Source organism: Culex quinquefasciatus, chromosome 3 (genome assembly GCF_015732765.1).
Source record: "Culex quinquefasciatus strain JHB chromosome 3, VPISU_Cqui_1.0_pri_paternal, whole genome shotgun sequence".
In the NCBI taxonomy this organism is placed as follows: Eukaryota; Metazoa; Arthropoda; class Insecta; order Diptera; family Culicidae; genus Culex; species Culex quinquefasciatus.
Window position 1 is genome coordinate 57,651,698 of NC_051863.1, and position 18,997 is coordinate 57,670,694.

Below are 18,997 nucleotides of genomic sequence, written 5' to 3' on the forward strand. Positions count from 1 at the left end.
AAAATCAATAACAAAGATTTGTTCGAAGAATAACTTAAACTGTTATTATGTTGTTATTGCAATAACAAACCAATAACACAGAAGGAATCATGAAGGAATAACAAGATTTGTTATTTTGTGCGGAGAGGTGGAGCAGCATAATAACAAAAAATGTTATTGAGCTGGTATGTCTCCATAACAAAAAAAGTTATTGTTTTGGTTTATTTGTAATTTGCAAATAAACCTGCAGTTGCCAAAACTCCTCGGTACTAGTCAGGGCTGCAGTGTCGGGTACCTCCAAGCGACTTTGAAGACAACTCCGACTCTGGAGCAGGATATGACGTCAACGACGACTTCAGCTCTCCAAAAATACCCGACTTCACAGATTCCGACTCCAAGTAAAAGTTGCTGAAAATTAGCTGAATCCGATGCCGTCTCCGAGGTCTCACTCCAGCTCGAACTTCAACGTCAGCTCCGACTTCCTGGCTCTGAAAATAATAACAGTTTTTGTTATTCATACTTCAAAAATTCTCAATAAATAAATCAATTCCGTTAGGGAATATAACAAAATTAAAAAATGAACTCTCAAAGTTAATTTAATCGCATTAATTTTAGCTTGAAACCCCATTTCATGTTGAAATAAATGACCCCGATGAAATTGGTCAAAATTATTTAATAGCTCTAGCCAAAAATCCCTTAGGGGGTATATCAAATAATTAAAAAAATCAACTTTCAAAATTTCAACTTTTTAGAATAATTTTAGCATAAGGACCCCATTTCATGGCCAAAATAATGACCTTGACGAAATTGGTCAAAATTATCCCATAGTTCTTGCCAATTTTAGCAAAGTCCCTTAGGGGTATATCAAATAATTAAAAAAATCAACTTTCAAAATTTCAACTTTTAGAATAATTTTAGCAAAAGGACCCCATTTCATGGCCAAAATAATGACCTCGACGAAATTGGTCAAAATTATTTCATAGTTCTAGCTAATTTAAGCAAAGTCTCTTAAGGGGTATATCAAATAATTAAAAAAATCAACTTTCAAAATTTCAACTTTTTAGAATAATTTTAGCATAAGGACCCCATTTCATGGCCAAAATAATGACCCTGACGAAATTGGTCAAAATTATCTCAGAGTTCTAACCAATTTAAGCAAAGTCTCTTAGGGGTATATCAAATAATTAAAAATCAACTTTCAAAATTTCAACTTTTAGAATAATTTTAGCATAAGGACCCCATTTCATGGCCAAAATAATGACCTTAACGAAATTGGTCAAAATTATCCCATAGTTCTTGCCAATTTTAGCAAAGTCCCTTAGGGGTATATCAAATAATTAAAAAATCAACTTTCAAAATTTCAACTTTTAGAATAATTTTAGCAAAAGGACCCCATTTCATGGCCAAAATAATGACCTCGACGAAATTGGTCAAAATTATTTCATAGTTCTAGCTAATTTAAGCAAAGTCTCTTAAGGGGTATATCAAATAATTAAAAAATCAACTTTCAAAATTTCAACTTTTAGAATAATTTTAGCATAAGGACCCCATTTCATGGCCAAAATAATGACCCTGACGAAATTGGTCAAAATTATCTCAGAGTTCTAACCAATTTAAGCAAAGTCTCTTAGGGGTATATCAAATAATTAAAAAATCAACTTTCAAAATTTCAACTTTTAGAATAATTTTAGCATAAGGACCCCATTTCATGGCCAAAATAATGACCTTGACGAAATTGGTCAAAATTATCCCATAGTTCTAGCCAATTTTAGCAAATTCCCTTAGGGGGTATATCAAATAATTAAAAAAAATCAACTTTCAAAATTTCAACTTTTTAGAATAATTTTAGCAAAAGGACCCCATTTCATGGCCAAAATAATGACCTCGACGAAATTGGTCAAAATTATTTCATAGTTCTAGCTAATTTAAGCAAAGTCTCTTAAGGGGTATATCAAATAATTAAAAAAATCAACTTTCAAAATTTCAACTTTTTAGAATAATTTTAGCATAAGGACCCCATTTCATGGCCAAAATAATGACCCCGACGAAATTGGTCAAAATTATCTCAGAGTTCTAACCAATTTAAGCAAAGTCTCTTAGGGGGTATATCAAATAATTAAAAAAATCAACTTTCAAAATTTCAACTTTTTAGAATAATTTTAGCATAAGGACCCCATTTCATGGCCAAAATAATGACCCCGACGAAATTGGTCAAAATTATCCCAAAGATCTTAACATATTTAACAAAAGAAAAAATAATAACAGATTGTGTTATGGGCACTTAGAAACTTTTCCATTTGTGCGATTTGTGGTAATTTTATTTCTAAGTCAGTATACCGAACGAATAACAAATTTTGTTATTAGGAGAGTTTTTGAAATGTATAACATTTCCTCTTATAAGCGTGTTATTAAACATTTTCAATATAATATCACTTCAATACCAAATTTTGTTATTTTATCAGAAACTGTTATTATTTTTTCTTCTTGAAGTTGAACTTCAGGATAAAATAATAACACTTTTTGTTATTTTAACAGGATTTGTTATTGAAATATTATTAATTTTGTTATTACCGTCTGCCCGGGTCTTCTTGGCTGAAGTCTGAAGGAACTTAATTTGGTAAATGCGGTTCTTTAACATTTCTTCCTTTCTGTTGAAGTACCTTATTGTTAGCACTTATCGATGGTTTTTCAGTTGAGTGTCTTGCGAACCTTCGTGGTGAACGGACACTAGAGCTGCGGTATTTTTACTACCTAAGCTCAGAGTTATTTCAAAACAAAATTCACAGTCTTTTTAAAGACTACCTGAGTTATTTTCCAAAATTCTAAACAGTCTTTTCAAGACTAACCCCGCCTGAAATTTTGTTGTATTTTACAAACGAAGCCATCTTTTTAAGAGAACTTTGCTTGCAAAATGCGTCAAAACAAAGGTAAACGCAAATCTTCTGAAGATTTGGTCGTTACGTCGGTGAAGCGTTTGAACGCTAAACCGGCTAACGGAAACAGAAAAAGAAAACAGCCTCTTCTGAGGTCTGATTCTGATTCTGAATGTGAGGTCAATCCTCCAATTCCATTGACAAACAGTTTCGGTGTTTTATCCGAAACTGATGACAAGGAACCTTCTCCTCGTACTGAGCCTTCTGCCGTCGAGAAACGAGTAAAGGCTCCGCCAATTGTTGTGACTTCCGTCTCCGATTTGGCCAGCTTTCGAACGCAACTGAAGAATTGCAAGGAAACTTGCAATTTGAAGGTTTCGTTCCAGCTTGGTCGAAGAGGAGAATGTCGCTTGTTGACGGAATCTTTACAAGATCACCAAACTTTTGTTGGTTATTTGAAAACCACAAACACAATTTCTACACGTATGAGACCAAGAATGCTCGGCCATTCAAGGCGGTCTTGAAAGGTCTCTCCAACGACTTGTCGGTGGATGAGATCAAAAACGAACTTAAGGTGTTGCTTGGCTTTGCCCCATCCCAAGTAATACCAATGAAGAAAAAATCAAACGGGAATATTTCTCGCTTTGGTTTGACTTCACAATTTTATCTGATTCATTTCAACAGAAATGAAATCAACAATTTGAAACTTTTGGACAAAGTTCAGTTTTTGTTCCATGTACGGGTAAAGTGGGAGCATTTTAAGAAACATGGCGGTAATGGCCAGAATCTGACCCAGTGCCGGCGTTGCCAGGCATTCGGTCACGGTACTGATCATTGCGCCATGGTTCCAAAATGCATGGTTTGCGGGGATTCTTCTCACGACAAGGACAATTGTCCCGTGAAAGAAGTCACCCAATTTAAATGTGCAAATTGTGGTGGAAATCACAAATCAAATTTTGGGATTGCCCCATCAGAAAAAGGTTTTGGATTCTCGTGCTAAGCATCAGCCGAAATCCAAACCGAAATTTTCTCAAAGTCAGGTTGTACCTGCATCTTTAAATCAAACGTTCGTGCTGTCTCACTCGAACAATTCTAGAAATACCCCTACCGTGGAAAAGTTAGGTAACAACAATGGCATTTCTTATGCTAACGTCGTTTCGGGTTCATCCACGAATTTTAAATCCTCTACCAATCTTTCTGAAATTGGGCAGGTACCTCAAATCTCATTTGAAAATTTTTCTGCTGGCAACGCTTTGGGATCTTCTGATCTCGGCGATGTTACGTTTGAAAAATGACTTTTTGCAAAACTCACTGTTTGGTTTGATTCAAACAATGAGTAATGCTACATCCATGATGGAAGCTATCCAGATTGGATTAAAATTTGCGAATGATGTTGTTCTTACCCTGAAGTTTAATCATGGATCTAAGTAATTCCATCAATATTATGAATTTTAATGCTCGCTCTTTAAAAGCGAAAGAAAATGAATTTTTCAACTTTTACGAGTTCATAACGTGCATGTTGCTGTTATAACCGAAACATTTTTAAAAACTGGCACTTATTTGAAAAGTGATCCAGATTATAAAGTTATAACTAATAACCGAATGAATCGAAATGGCGGTGGAGTTGCAATAGTTATCCACCGTAGTATGACTTATAGCACGTTACGTGACTTTAAGTTAAAAGTTATTGAAAGTTTGGGCATTGAACTTGAAACTTCTTTTGGGAAAATTATGATTGCAGCTGCATATTTGCCATTCCAATGCACTGGGGAAAATAAAAATTATTTCAAAGGGGATTTGAATAAACTTACTCGGCATAGATCTCGATTTTTGATCATCGGTGATTTTAATGCCAAACACCAATCTTGGAATAATTCAAAAGTAAATTCCAATGGTAAAATTCTGTTCAGAGATTGCACTTCTGGTCTTTATTCGGTTTTATACCCGAATGGGCCAACTTGCTTTTCTTCTGTTAGAAATCCATCAACAATTGATTTGGTTTTGACAAATCAAAGTCAGTATTGTGGTCCTTTAGTGACTCATGCTGATTTTGATTCTGATCATCTTCCAGTAACTTTTTCACTTTCTCATGAAGCAGTTACCAGACCCAATAGTTCTGTGTTTAATTACCACAAAGCTAATTGGGACAGGTATCAGCATCATATTGAGAATAATTTAAATCATGATTTTGTTTTAGAAACCAAAGCTGATATTGATTCAGCCTTGGAATCTTTAACTAATGCAATTTTGGATGCTAGGAATATTGCTATTCCTAAAGTCCAAGTCAAATTTGATTCTCCCATTATTGATGACGATCTTCAGCTTCTGATTCGTCTGAAAAATGTTCGCCGAAGACAGTATCAACGTTCTCGTGATCCTGCACTGAAGCGAATTCAAAAGATTTGCAAAAGGTTATTGACCACAGATTCACTCTCCTGCGAAATGAAAAGTTCGCAAGAGATGTCGAACAAATTAAACCTTATTCCAAACCTTTTGGAAACTTTCAAAGGTTCTTAAGAAACCTCAAAACCCCATCCCTTCTTTAAAAGATGGTGATAATATTCTATTAACTAATGGGGAAAAGCTCAAAACTTGCTCAGCAGTTTGAGAGTGCTCATAATTTCAACTTGAATGTTTTGAGTCCTATTGAAAATCAAATTTCAATAGAATTTCAGAATATTGTTGAACAAGAATTTTCATCAGATGAAGTTTTTAATACGGATCTGAATGAAATAAAATCTATTATCAAAAATTTAAAAATATGAAAGCCCCTGGTGAGGATGGCATTTTTACATTTTAATTAAAAATTACCAGAAGCAACTTTAAGTTGCTTGGTCAAAATTTTCAACAAATGTTTTGATTTGGCATATTTTCCCAGTAGTTGGAAAAATGCCAAAGTAATTCCGATTTTGAAACCGGATAAAAATCCTGCTGAAGCCTCAAGCTATCGGCCCATTAGTTTGCTTTCATCTATTAGTAAATTATTCGAAAGAATAATTCTTAATAGAATGATGACGCACATTAATGAAAATTCAATTTTCGCTGATGAGCAGTTTGGATTTCGCCTTGGGCATTCAACTACTCATCAGTTGTTGAGAGTTTCAAATTTAATTCGAAGCAACAAATCTGAGGGCTATTCTACTGGCGCTGCTCTTCTAGACATAGAAAAAGCATTTGACAGTGTTTGGCATAAAGGTTTGATTGCGAAATTGAAAAGGTTTAATTTTCCGATTTATATCGTGAAAATTATTCAAAATTATTTGACGGATCGTACTCTGCAGGTATGTTATCAGAATAGCAAATCTGATCAACTACCTGTACGTGCTGGCGTCCCTCAAGGAAGCATTTTGGGTCCAATTTTATACAATATTTTTACTTCTGACTTGCCTGATTTGCCCCCAGGATGTCAGAAATCACTTTTTGCTGATGACACAAGCATCTCCGCCAAAGGCAGAAGCCTTCGTGTCATCACAAGAAGATTACAAAAAAGCTTGGATATTTTCAATTCTTATTTGAAAGAATGGAAAATTACTCCAAATGCTGCAAAACTCAACTTATTATTTTCCCTCACAAACCAAGGGCTGATTTTCTTAAACCAAAAAGTCATCACATTATAAAGATGAATGAGGTAAATTTAAAGTGGGAGGATCAAGTGAAATATCTTGGACTTGGTTTTGACAAAAACCTTACTTACAAGGATCACATTGAAAGTATTCAGGTTAAATGTAACAAATATATTAAATGTTTGTATCCACTTATAAACAGGAATTCTAGACTTTGTCTCAAGAATAAACTGTTAATTTATAAACAAATTTTCAGACCTGCCATGCTTTATGCTGTGCCGATCTGGACAAGCTGTTGCTTAACCAGGAAGAAAAAACTTCAGAGGATTCAGAACAAAATTTTGAAAATGATTCTGAAACTTCCTCCCTGGTTCAGCACCAGTGAACTTCATCAATTAGCCGAAGTTGACACTTTGGATGTTATGTCCAATAAGATAATTGATGCATTTCGACAAAAATCATTGCAGTCTTCAGCTGCATTGATCCGCTCTTTATATAGTTTATAAGTTAGTTTTAAGGTATCCCTTTTCCCTTTTGTACATGTAGGACCTCCTACATTTGAAATCACTGAATAGCGAAAGCTACAATATTTCATGAATAAATGAAAGTTGCTAGTATTTAAAATTGAGGTGAAAAGTCATCGTTTGTGATTGGACACTCAATAATATTTTAACTGAATGAATGTACATGGAAAAGAAATTTGAATAAATATAAATTAAAAAAAAAAAATGGTTTTTCAGTTACTCCAAGTCGTTTGTAAAGGTTGAGCAGTTTTTTTCAAAGTTTTTCGCCATTACTTCGTAGCGGGATTCCGTACTTCAAACACGGGAAGACCGCCTACTTGGACTGGTGGATTCAATGCAACGACCTGTTCTTGTAGCTTAGCTGATATCGTCCAACTGTGTTGCAGCATCCAGCAGTAGCTGAAATATGGCTATAGGATCTAACATCTTTAACCTTTGCATGGTATTGGGACTGATTGCTAATTTACTCAATTGTGTCTCGACGTTAATTGTTTGGTCGGTGACTGAAAACTACTCATTAATTAGAAGAAAGCTATGGAAATTATTGGTGGATAACACAACTCATCTCTTTGTGTCATCCAACTGACTCCATGACGGGCGAAAGAAATAATCACACACCGCCTCACGGTGTGTAAGAAGGGGACTATTATGCAACTTGCATGTACCTCGGAAATTCCTCCTGAAGGTTATTGGGGGGCCTATTCTGAGTAAGAAAAATCGATTACCAAAATATTCTGTTGGTGAAAACTGATTTTATCTCAATTTGAAGTAGACCTAAACCCTCAAAAATATGTCTAAAATCTCGGTCTAACTTTGGACAAAGATGTTAATTTTCATCAATACATCAATTCTCAGTCCCCAAAATATATTCCTGACATAGTATACCTTAAATCAATCCATTACTTGAGTCCCTGCGTCATTAGGTGGTGTAAAATAGTGTTATTTCTAAAAAAATATTTTCAGTTTGCTCTGCTAAATAAATTTTTATGTCTTAATTATTCAAATACTAATTTTGTAGTGTTATTGCAAACAAAATGAGGAATAATTTTGCAGAAAAAAGTATGTAATTTTATCCATTTTCAGAAAAGTTATGTCTATTTCAAAATTCTTCGATAGTTAACTCGTTCCTGTTATAAACATTTACTACGATCATACTCGTTAAAATGTAACAAAAATTAACATTTTGGCAGGCATTCGGGGCTGGTTACGGTGGGCATACTGAGCTCAAATGAAAATATGAGCCTGATTGAACTTAACAGGAGCTGGCGCTTTGCATTTGAATTTTAAATGGGATTTAATCCACAAAAACTTTTTTTAAATGTAGATTTTTAGGCATTTTGCCCAATGAAGCGTTTTATTTTCAACATCATTGGCGTATAGGCTAGATTCTGGAGCATGTTTTGGTAAATATAACATTGAAGTTTTGAGCAAAATTAAATGGGGACCATCCATAAACCACATGGACACTTTTTTGGGAATCTGTTACCCCCCCCCCCTTCGTGAACAATTGTCCATACAAAAAAAAATCTTTTTGTATGGATCGTGGACAATCGCCATACCCCCTGAAGTGTCCACGTGGATGGATGGTCCCATGGCGCAATGCCTATCTTTTCTGCTAAGACTTTGTTTTAAATCAAAACTTTAAAGGACTGAACAGAGTTGTAGAGTGCTTCAATTCAATGTTATATATACCAAAAAATGTGCAAGAATCTGGCCTACAAGGCAACGATGTTGAAAATAAACACTTCAGTGACCAAAGGGCCTACAAATCTACATTTTTGAAAAAAAAAGTTTTTTGCGGATTGAATCCCATTTAAAATTAAAATTTTCAGCAATTTTCCCACTAAAATCATTTAGTTTGGAATAATGCATTAACATTAGTTTATGAGTTCAGACATAAAAGTTTATTTACCAAAGCAAACTGAAAATATTTTTTTAGAAATAAAACTATTTTACATCTCCTAATGACGCAGGGACTCAAGTGATGGATTGATTTAAGGTGTACTATGTCAGGAATATATTTTTATATTTGTTATATATATAAGGTTTTTTAACTTCAAATCCAGATAAAATCAGTTTACACAGACAGAATATTTTGGGAATCGATTTTTCTTACTCAGATTTTTCTTATACGAATATATTCTTATTTTCTGATTAAAACGCCAAACTTCGTTTAACCTTAACCGATTTGGCTCAAAATTGGCACAGTTCCATGCCTCTGTGCTCTCTAACTAGATAGGAAAACCAGCAAGCTTAGTACAAGAGAGCACAGAGGCATCGAGTTACTAATTTTGCCTATCGCTGATGTCGATTTTTTATTGTCACCTTACTGTATATTAGCAAGTCTAATCTTTAAAGTTTCTTACCAAATTTTTTGGAATTTTTCTGAATCCTTCAATAAAAAAAATCAGACTGGGACACCAAAAAATTGCAAAAATGTCAAAAACAAAATCACCCTTAAATTAGATAAAGTTTGAAAACAATGAAAATCATCCAAATTTTTGTAAAGTAATGATTGATTTTAAATCCAATTTTGCATCTGCGTTTACCTTTTTTCAAAGTTTTACGAAATCTCATTTTTTTTTAATTGGCAGCACTACTAAATTTTTTATGCCTTTGCTGGGTCATAGCTAAAAAGATGTCTTTTTTGATCCTCTAAAACACATACAAACAAATCTGATAGATTGTTTTACAGCCACAGAGCAAGAATCAATATCGCAAGTATTAACATTTTCAAATAGAAATCCTTTGAAATGTGACCATCACAATTGAATTCATACAAAATCGTCCTACTCATTAATCCTGCTGTGATTTTTTTTAAATATTGTGCATTTTGACTGGTGATTTTAAGATTTAGCATCTGCATTTACATTTGAATTAGTACGTATATGTTCATTTCCATAAAATTTCTTAATTGAAGAATTTTAAAATTTTTTTTATTTGTTTGTTTTATTTTTGTTGTGTCGAAAATGAATGTTTTTAGATCAGTATTTTTTAGAGGGATTTAAAAATTTTAAAATATTGTTGCTCGAAAATCATATTAGTTAAAAAAATATATTTTTTAAAACGTGCTATATCTTTCAGAATTCAGAATACAATAATAAAAAAAAACCCGATTGATTATTACCAGAGAGCAATTCTCTGAGATTTCGGTCATTCGATTTTTTTTGTATTTTTTAATCCGGCTGAAACTTTTTTGGTGCCTTCGGTATGCCCAAAGAAGCCATTTTGCATCATTAGTTTGTCTATAAAATTTTCCATACAAATTTGGCAGCTGTCCATACAAAAATGATGTGTGAAAATTCAAAAATCTGTATCTTTTGAAGGAATTTTTTGATCGATTTGGTGTCTTTGGCAAAGTTGTAGGTATGGATACAGACTACACTAAAAAAAAATGATACACTGTAAAAAAAATTTGGTGATTTTTTTATTTAACTTTTCACTAAAACTTGATTTGCAAAAAAACACTATTTTTATTTATTTTTTATATGAGGACATAAAATGCAAACCTTTCAGAAATTTCAGGTTGTGCAAAAATCTTTGACCGAGTTATGAATTTTTAATCAATACTAATTTTTCAAAAATCGAAAAATTGGTCGCAAAATTTTGAACTTCATTTTCGATGTAAAATCAAATTTGCAATCAAAAAGTACTTTAGTAAAATTTTGATAAAGTGCACCGTTTTCAAGTTATAGCCATTTTCAGGTAACTTTTTTGAAAATAATCGCAGTTTTTCATTTTTTAAAATAAGTGCACATGTTTGCACACTTTTGAAAAAAATATTTTTGAAAAGCTGAGAAAATGCTCTATATTTTGCTTCTTGGGACTTTGTTGATACGACCTTTTGTTGCTGAGATATTGCCATGCAAAGGTTTAAAAACAGGAAAATTGATGTTTTTTAATTCTCACCCAAACAACCCTCCATTTTTTTTTATCGATGTCTCAGGAAGTAATGGTCCGATTTTCAATGTTAATATATGAAACATTTGTGAAATTTTCCGATCTTTTCGAAAATAATATTTTCAAAATTTTTAAACCAAGACTAACATTTGTAAAGGGCGTAATATTGAATGTTTGGCCCTTTTGAAATGTTAGTCTTGATTTGAAAATTTTGAAAATATTGTTTTCGAAAAGATCGGAAAATTTCACAAATGTTTCATACTTCAACATTGAAAATCGGACCATTACTTGCTGAGATATCGACATTGAAAAATGGTGGGTTGTTAGGGTGAGACTTAGAAAACATCAATTTTCCTGTTTTTAAACCTTTGCATTGCAATATCTTAGCAACTTAAGGTCGTATCAACAAAGTCCCAAGAAGCAAAATATATAGCATTTTCTCAGCTTTTCAAAAATATTTTTTTCAAAAGTGTGCAAACATGTGCACTAATTTAAAAAAATTAAAAACTGCGATTATTTTCAAAAAAGTTACCTAAAAATGGCTATAACTTGAAAACGGTGCACTTTATCAAAATTTTACTAAAATACTTTTTGATTGCAATTTTGATTTTACATCGAAAAATAAAGTTCAAAATTTTTTGCGAACGATTTTTCGATTTTTTGAAAAAATCAGTATTGATTAAAAAATTCATAACTCGGTCAAAGATTTTTTGCACAACCTGGAAATTTCTGAAAAGTTTGCATTTTATGTCCTCTAAAACATATCAAAAAATAAAAAAAAATTAAAAATAGTGTTTTTTTGCAAATCAAGTTTTAGTGATAAAAAGTTAAATAAAAAATCACCAAATTTTTTTTACAGTGTATCATTTTTTTTCAGTGTAGTCCGTATCCATACCTACAACTTTGCCGAAGACACCAAATCGATCAAAAAATTCCTTCAAAAGATACAGACTTTTGAATTTTCATACATCATTTTTGTATGGACAGCTGCCAAATTTGTATGGAAAATTTTATAGACAAACTAATGATGCAAAATGGCTTCTTTGGGCATACCGAAGGCACCAAAAAAGTTTCAGTCGGATTAAAAAATACAAAAATTAAAATTGAAGAAAAAAGACCGATTTCGTAGAGAATTGCTCTAGTAATTCCCATGTAAACTTTAACCCTGATGCGCGCAGCCAGTTTACAACCAAATGAGCTGATATTTGGCATGAAAGTCCCTATGGGCATGCCCTACAAGGGGAACCATACTAAAACTTGATCCGAGAACTTTTTGAAAAACGTACCCACCCTAATGGATATATCTCTGGAAATCAATTTTGGAAAAGCTTCAAATTTTGGGCCCAAGCAGTTTATGGCGCATGTTTTCGAATGGCTTTTGAAGCCATTTTGTATCATTAATTTGTTCATATAATTTTCCATACAATTTTGGTTATGATGTTTTGAATAATACATTTTTTTTTCAAAAAATCGATGTATTGGTCGCAAAAATTTATCAAGTTTATTTTTCGATGTAAAATTGAATTTGCAATCAAAAAGTACTTTAGTGAAATTTTGATAAAGTTTCCCGTTTTCAAGTTATAGCCGTTTTTATGTTACTTTTTTCTAAATAGCCGCAGTTATTGATTTTTAAAAAATAGTGCCCATGTTTGCCCACTTATGAAAAAAATATTTTTGAAAAGCTGAGATTTCTATATTTTGCTTATTTGGACTTTGTTGATACGACCCTTAGTTGCTGAAATATTGCCATGCAAAGGTTCAAAAACAGGAAAATAGATGTTTCCTAAGTCTCTCCCAAACAGCCCACCATTTTTCAATGTCGATATCTCAGCAACTAATAGTCCGATTCGCAATGTTAAAATATGAAACATTCGTGAAATTTTCTGATATTAGAAAAAAATATTTTCAAGAATTTTAAATCTAAACTTACATATCAAAAGGGCGTATTATTGAATGTTTGATCCTTTTGAAAAATGTTAGTCTTGATTTAAAATATTTGAAAATATTTTTTTCGAAAAGATCGGAAAATTTCACGAATCATATTTTAACATTGTAAATCGGACCATTAGTTGCTGAGATATCGACGTTAGAAAATGGTAGGTTGTGTGGGTGAGATTTAGAAAACATCAATTTTCTTGTTTTTAAACCTTTGCATGGCAATATCTCAGAAACTAAGGGTCGTTTCAACAAAGTCCAAAAAAGCAAAATATGGAGCATTTTTTAAGCTTTTCAAAAAAAATTTGTTATAGGTGGGCAAACATTGGCAATATTTTTAAAAAATCAATAACTGCGACTAGGTATTTTGAAAAAAAAAAAGTTACCTAAAAATGGCTTTAACTTGAAAACTTTATCAAAATTTCACTAAAGTACTTTTTGATTGCAAATTCAATTTTACATCGAAAAATGAAATTGAAAAAAAATGCGACCAATATTTCGATTTTTTTAAAACAATTGTATTGATTCAAAAAATCATGACACGGTCGAAGATTTTTTGCTTATTCTGGAAATTTCGGAAAAGTTGGCATTTGATGTCATATCAGAAAATAAAAAAAAATGAATAGTGTTTTTTTGCTAATCAAGTTTTAGTGGCAAAAAGTAAAATTAAAAATCACCATTTTTTTAAACCGTGTATCATTTTTTTTAGTGTAGTCCATATCCATGCTTGCAACTTGCCGAAGACACCAAATCGATCAAAAAATTCCTTCAAAAGATACAGATTTTTAAATTTTCATATATCATTTTTGTATGGACAGCTGCCAAATTTGTATGGAAAATTATATGGACAAACTAATGATGCAAAATGGCTTCTTTGGGCATACCGAAGGCACCAAAAAAGTAACAGCCTTATTAAAAAATACAAAAATTAAAATTAAAGAAAAAAGACCGATTCCGTAGAGAACTGCTCAATAACAGACTAATAACATTTTTAGTTATTCTTCGAACAATTTTTTGTTATTTTAACAACTAATCCGATCATCCCAATAACAGTCGGAGATATTCTTCCATAACAAAAAAAAGTTATTTCAAAGTGTTTTTGGCTTTCAATTCATATCAGACCAATAACAAATTTTGTTATGATAACATAATATGTTATTCAACTCTTATGCAAAAATCGTTTTTGCAAGAATATTCCATATTTTTGTTATTTTAACAATATTTGTTATTGAAATGGCATGAATTTTGTTATTACCGTCTGCCCGGGATTTCAAAAACAAAATTCTAACTCTATGTAATCCATTTTGTCATTACTGTCCCATGTTTGAACGTCATTTCCCTCATACACTAACATCTCGGTGTGAACAGAAGAAGCAAACATTAAACCAACAAAGCCAAGCACAAATATTCATCGAAAAAATAATGAAATTTTGTCCCGTCCAACGTTCGTCCGGCCTCGGCAAATCGAAACAAAACACACAATTTATGACGCCAGTCACTTCCAGCAGAAGTTACCAATCGAGAGGGAAGGCAAGAAGAACACGGAGAAAAACAGAGAAAAAGAAAATTGAATTATCATGTATTGATAATTGAAATTTATTGTTTCGGGGTCGTTAAGCGTTCCGCTCGATTAAATCGAACATTATCGCATCTGGTTTCGACATTTCGTCGGCAGATGCTGGCTTCGGAATTCCGGCCACCTTCGACAACCGGATTTCGGATCTGGACGGTCGGCGTGCCATAAATACCTTTTCCACTGGCTGTGTTTTTCTTTGGCCTCGAGTCGATATATGGATTCACTGGAAGTAATAAAAGCTTGGCGACTATTTGGAGGGGAGAACTTTATTGAAGGTAAAAATTTAAGAGATTCTGTTTTATTTTTGATTTTAAAATTTTTCTTCAGAATTCTTTTCGTTAAAAAATAACATGAACAACATTTATTTAAAAATACAAGAACACTTTTCTCCAAAGAGTGGCCGAAGCCTTCGTCAGTTAGCTTCCCCTGAAGTGGTCACATTCAGGTACAGTTAAACCTCGTATAAGAGCGCCTCGCATATGCAACTTTGCATATACGAGTCATTCCACCTGATTCGGTTTTGTTGCAAGAGTTGCATATGCGAGGTACAGGGCTTATGGGATTTTGGCTATATGGGAGACATGGGCTATATTTTATAAAAAATCAACTAAACTATACAAATTTATAGTGTTTTGGAATCGTTATGAAGTCAGCTATACAGCTACACCAAATTAACATGGTTTACGATGTTCTAGATCATCCGAAACTTCGTCAAGTTAAAGCCTATGTGTTCAACGCCGTACAAGTATGAGTTAGGCGATTTGACTGTGGTTTTTGACCACAGATCATATCCGGATAGCCTCAGGGAGGTTCAGGGACTAGTCTACCGATATGTGGTGATGTTTTGGGTCTTCTGTAGAGTCCCGGGAGGTACGTCCGATAGGTCTACCGCCGTAACACGGCAGAGGTCGGTAGTTTTAGACCTCAGATCATATCCGGATAGCCTCAGGGAGGTTCAGGGACTAGCCTACCGGTATGTGGTGATGTTCTGGGTCTTCTGTAGAGTCCCGGGAGGTACGTCCGATGGGTCTACCGCCGTAACACGGCAGAGGTCGGTGTTTTTTGACCTCAGATCATATCCAGATAGCCTTAGGGAGGTTCAGGGACTAGTCTACCGATATGTGGAAATGTTCTGGGTCTTCTGTGGAGTCCCGAGAGTTACGTCTGAAGGGTCTACCGCCGTTAGAAGGCAGAGGTCGATGGTTTTTGGCCTTAGATCATATCCAGATAGACTCAGGGAGGTTCAGGGACTAGTCTACCGATATGTGGTGATGTTCTGGGTCTTCTATAGAGTCCCGGGAGTTACGGCCGACGGGTCTACCGCCGTAAGAAGGCAGAGGTCGATGGATTTTGGCCTTAGATTATATCCAGATAGACTCAGGGAGGTTCAGGGACTAGTCTACCGATATGTGGTGATGTTCTGGGTCTTCTATAGAGTCCCGGGAGTTACGGCCGATGGGTCTACCACCGTAACAAGATAGAGGTCGGAGGTTTTCGACCTCAGATCATATTCAGATAGCCTCAGGGAGATTCAGGGACTAGTCTACCGATATGTGGTGATGTTCTGGGTCTTCTATAGAGTCCCGGGAGTTACGGCCGACGGGTCTACCGCCGTAACAAAGCAGAGATCGATGGTTTTTGACCTTTGATAATATCCAGATAGCCTCAGGGAGATTCAGGGACTAGTCTACCGATATGTTTTGATGTTTTGGGTCTCCTGTAGAGTCCCGGGAGTTACGGCCGATGGGTCTACCACCGTAACAAGATAGAGGTCGGAGGTTTTCGACCTCAGATCATATTCAGATAGCCTCAGGGAGGTTCAGGGACTAGTCTACCGATATGTGGTGATGTTCTGGGTCTTCTATAGAGTCCCGGAGTTACGACAGACGGGTCTACCACCGTAACAAGATAGAGGTCGGAGGTTTTTGACCTCAGATCATATCCGGATAGCCTCAGGGAGGTTCAGGGGCTAGTCTACCGATGTGATAGGTCTTTTGTAAGCTCCCGGGAGTTACGGCCGATGGGTCTACCGCCGTAACAAGATATAGGTCTGTGGTTTTTGATCTCAGATCATATCCGAATAGCCTCACGGCCGTTACTCCCGGGACTCTACAGAAAACCTAGAACATCACCACATATCGGTAGACTAGTCCCTGAACCTCCCTGAGGCTATCCGGATATGATCTGAGGTCAAAAACCATCGACCTCTGCCGTGTTACGTCGGTAGACCCATCGACCTCTGCTTTGTTACGGCGGTAGACCCTTCAGACGTAACTCCCGGGGCTCTAAAGAAGACCCAGAACATCTCCACATATCGGTAGACTAGTCCCTGAACCTCCCTGAGTCTATCTGGATATGATCTAAGGTCAAAAACCATCGACCTCTGCCTTGTTACGACGGTAGACCCTTCAGGCGTAGCTCCCGGGACTCCACAGAAGACCCAGAACATTTCCAAATATCGGTAGACTAGTCCCTGAACCTCCCTGAGGCTATCTGGATATGATCTGAGGTCAAAAACCACCGACCTCTGCCGTGTTACGGCGGTAGACCCATCGGACGTACCTTCAGGGACTCCACAGAAGACCCAGAACATCACCACATATCGGTAGACTAGTCCCTGAACCTCCCTGAGGTTATCCGGATATGACCTGTGGTCAAAAACCACAGTCAAATCGCCTACTTCATACTTGTACGGCGTTGAACACATAGGCCTTAACTTGACGAAGTTTCGGATGACCTAGAACATCGTAAACCATGTTGATTTGGTGTAGCTGTAAAGCTGACCTCATAACGATTCCAAAACACTATAAATTTGTATAGTTTAGTTGATTTTTTATAAAAATATAGCCCATGTCTCCCATAAAGCCAAAATCCCATAAGCCCTGTACCTCGCATATGCGTGCTTCGCATAAGAAACCCCCATATGAGGTGCATATGCGAGGTTTAACTGTAATCATTGCACAGATCCGTCGTACACTTCTGGCATTCCGTAACGTCCGACTCAACCCCGGGCAACAGGCCAACTCCTCGACAGTCCGTCTGATTGCTCGCACTGGGAACGCACCGGGCAATGTGAACCCGCGCAAAGTCCGGCCCCTTGGTCGTGGCCACCGTGAACCGGCCACAGGCGATGTTGTCCTCCGTGTAGTTGGCCAACTTGGGCACCGTCGAGCAGTTCTGGACGGTGGCGTGGAAGATGCAGTGCTCCCAGTTGACCGGACTGACGCACTGGTAGCACATCAGACTGTTGACTGTAAGGTAGAATTTGTAACACGACTTCACTTGTAATTCAAGCAAGACAAACTTACCATTATTCCAGGCAACAGTCAGGATCACCACGGCAAGTACTACACTGCGTGCGGAGCTCATTTTTCCAGATTTGAACTGATTGAAAACTCGAATTGAACTGAGATTATTTGAGAAAGCGTTGTTGTTACATACCCTGTGTTCCCGAATAAGCCTCCTAGCAGTGTTGCCCACCTTAAATACTGGCGGAAGTGTAGCCACGTCAAACCATGGCCGCAAATAACGAGAGCAAAGAGGTGCTAATTTTCGTCCGGTATTACTCAGACCTTGTGCCTTGTTTATTTGAGTTGTCATTTAACGGACGAAAACAAGCTCAGTCGAAAAACCGCAAATAGATTTGCTTTGATGACGTTCTGGAAGTATCGAGAGGAGCGATTTGGAAGTCATAAATCGACGTCGTCGTGCTATCTTGTCGTACCCGCCATTTCGACGTTCTGAGAAAAACGCGTTTTAATGTTTGACCTTGAATAAACAAAAACAAAAGCACGCAATGTAAACAATAACAAACACGTTTTGTTTGGCTGACCGTTATGTGCATTGTTCCAAAGTTTGGTTGAAGTTGGTTGCTGGAGTCCCGAGTTAAAATAACAAATGTTTACGGTAGTCTAACTTGTACGTGCGTCAAACGCGTACTGACCTGAAATCCCTTTGGCCAGATGTCGCACTTACATCAATTTTTAGAGAGTGACTAGATAGCACGACAAGATTGAAACTTCTTTCATATGTAGAGTGACAAAAATGCACGGAGTTTTTTCGGTTTTTATTGAATATCTTACGATTGAAATCGAATTTTGCGGATCTTTGAAGGTCAAAAGGTAAGGCATTGTGAGCTACACAAAATGGCGTTCCTAACTCAATTTGGCCCAAAATGCACGACAAGTTAGCACGACGGCGACGAAATATTATAGACTATTTCATATTTATGATTACTTCATTTTAAAAACCTGCAGTCTCCGCACTGATAATTGCAAATATTTGTAATAATTAAGCCATGAGGTGGATAAATTCCAACCAACTATGTACCCGAACGGCCGGATGAAACCCTCCCGGTAAGCCGATTAATCTTTATAAATTTCAATTATTTTTAACGAAGCGAAAAGTCTATATCGTATTTCATAAGACTCCGACTCCGAATGCCGGATTCAAGCCAATATGTCGTCCGTTGGCTGCTTCCACCGTGTGGCGTTGGAATCTTCACCAAATTAGGCGCCCTCGGGCCAATCGGCTCGAGAGACATTAAATTATGCTGCGCCTGGGCCCAGGGTGAATTAATTGTCGAATTAATTCGGAATAGTTGTCCAAATATTGATTGCCAATTATGCTTAATTTCTTAATCTGGGA

The 18,997-nt window shown here is 35.7% G+C and overlaps 1 protein-coding gene across 1 annotated transcript; it reads right to left on the reverse strand.

Moving 5' to 3' along the window:
* Positions 1 to 17,293: 17,293 nt before the first annotated feature.
* Positions 17,294 to 17,818, reverse strand: LOC119768963. Its single transcript, XM_038260808.1, has 2 exons — positions 17,659 to 17,818; positions 17,294 to 17,601 (listed from the first exon to the last, which is right to left on the reverse strand). The coding sequence occupies exons 1-2, from the start codon at positions 17,717 to 17,719 to the stop codon at positions 17,294 to 17,296; spliced, it is 369 nt and encodes a 122-aa protein (XP_038116736.1). The 5' UTR covers positions 17,720 to 17,818.
* Positions 17,819 to 18,997: the final 1,179 nt, after the last annotated feature.

Excerpts from the sequence above, each read along its gene's own strand:
- LOC119768963 (XM_038260808.1), bottom strand. The coding sequence starts at position 17,719 with ATGAGCTCCGCACGCAGTGTAGTACTTGCCGTGGTGATCCTGACTGTT. Across the intron at positions 17,602-17,658 it reads GACTGTTGCCTGGAATAATG|TCAACAGTCTGATGTGCTAC; the intron begins GTAAGTTTGTCT and ends TCTACCTTACAG.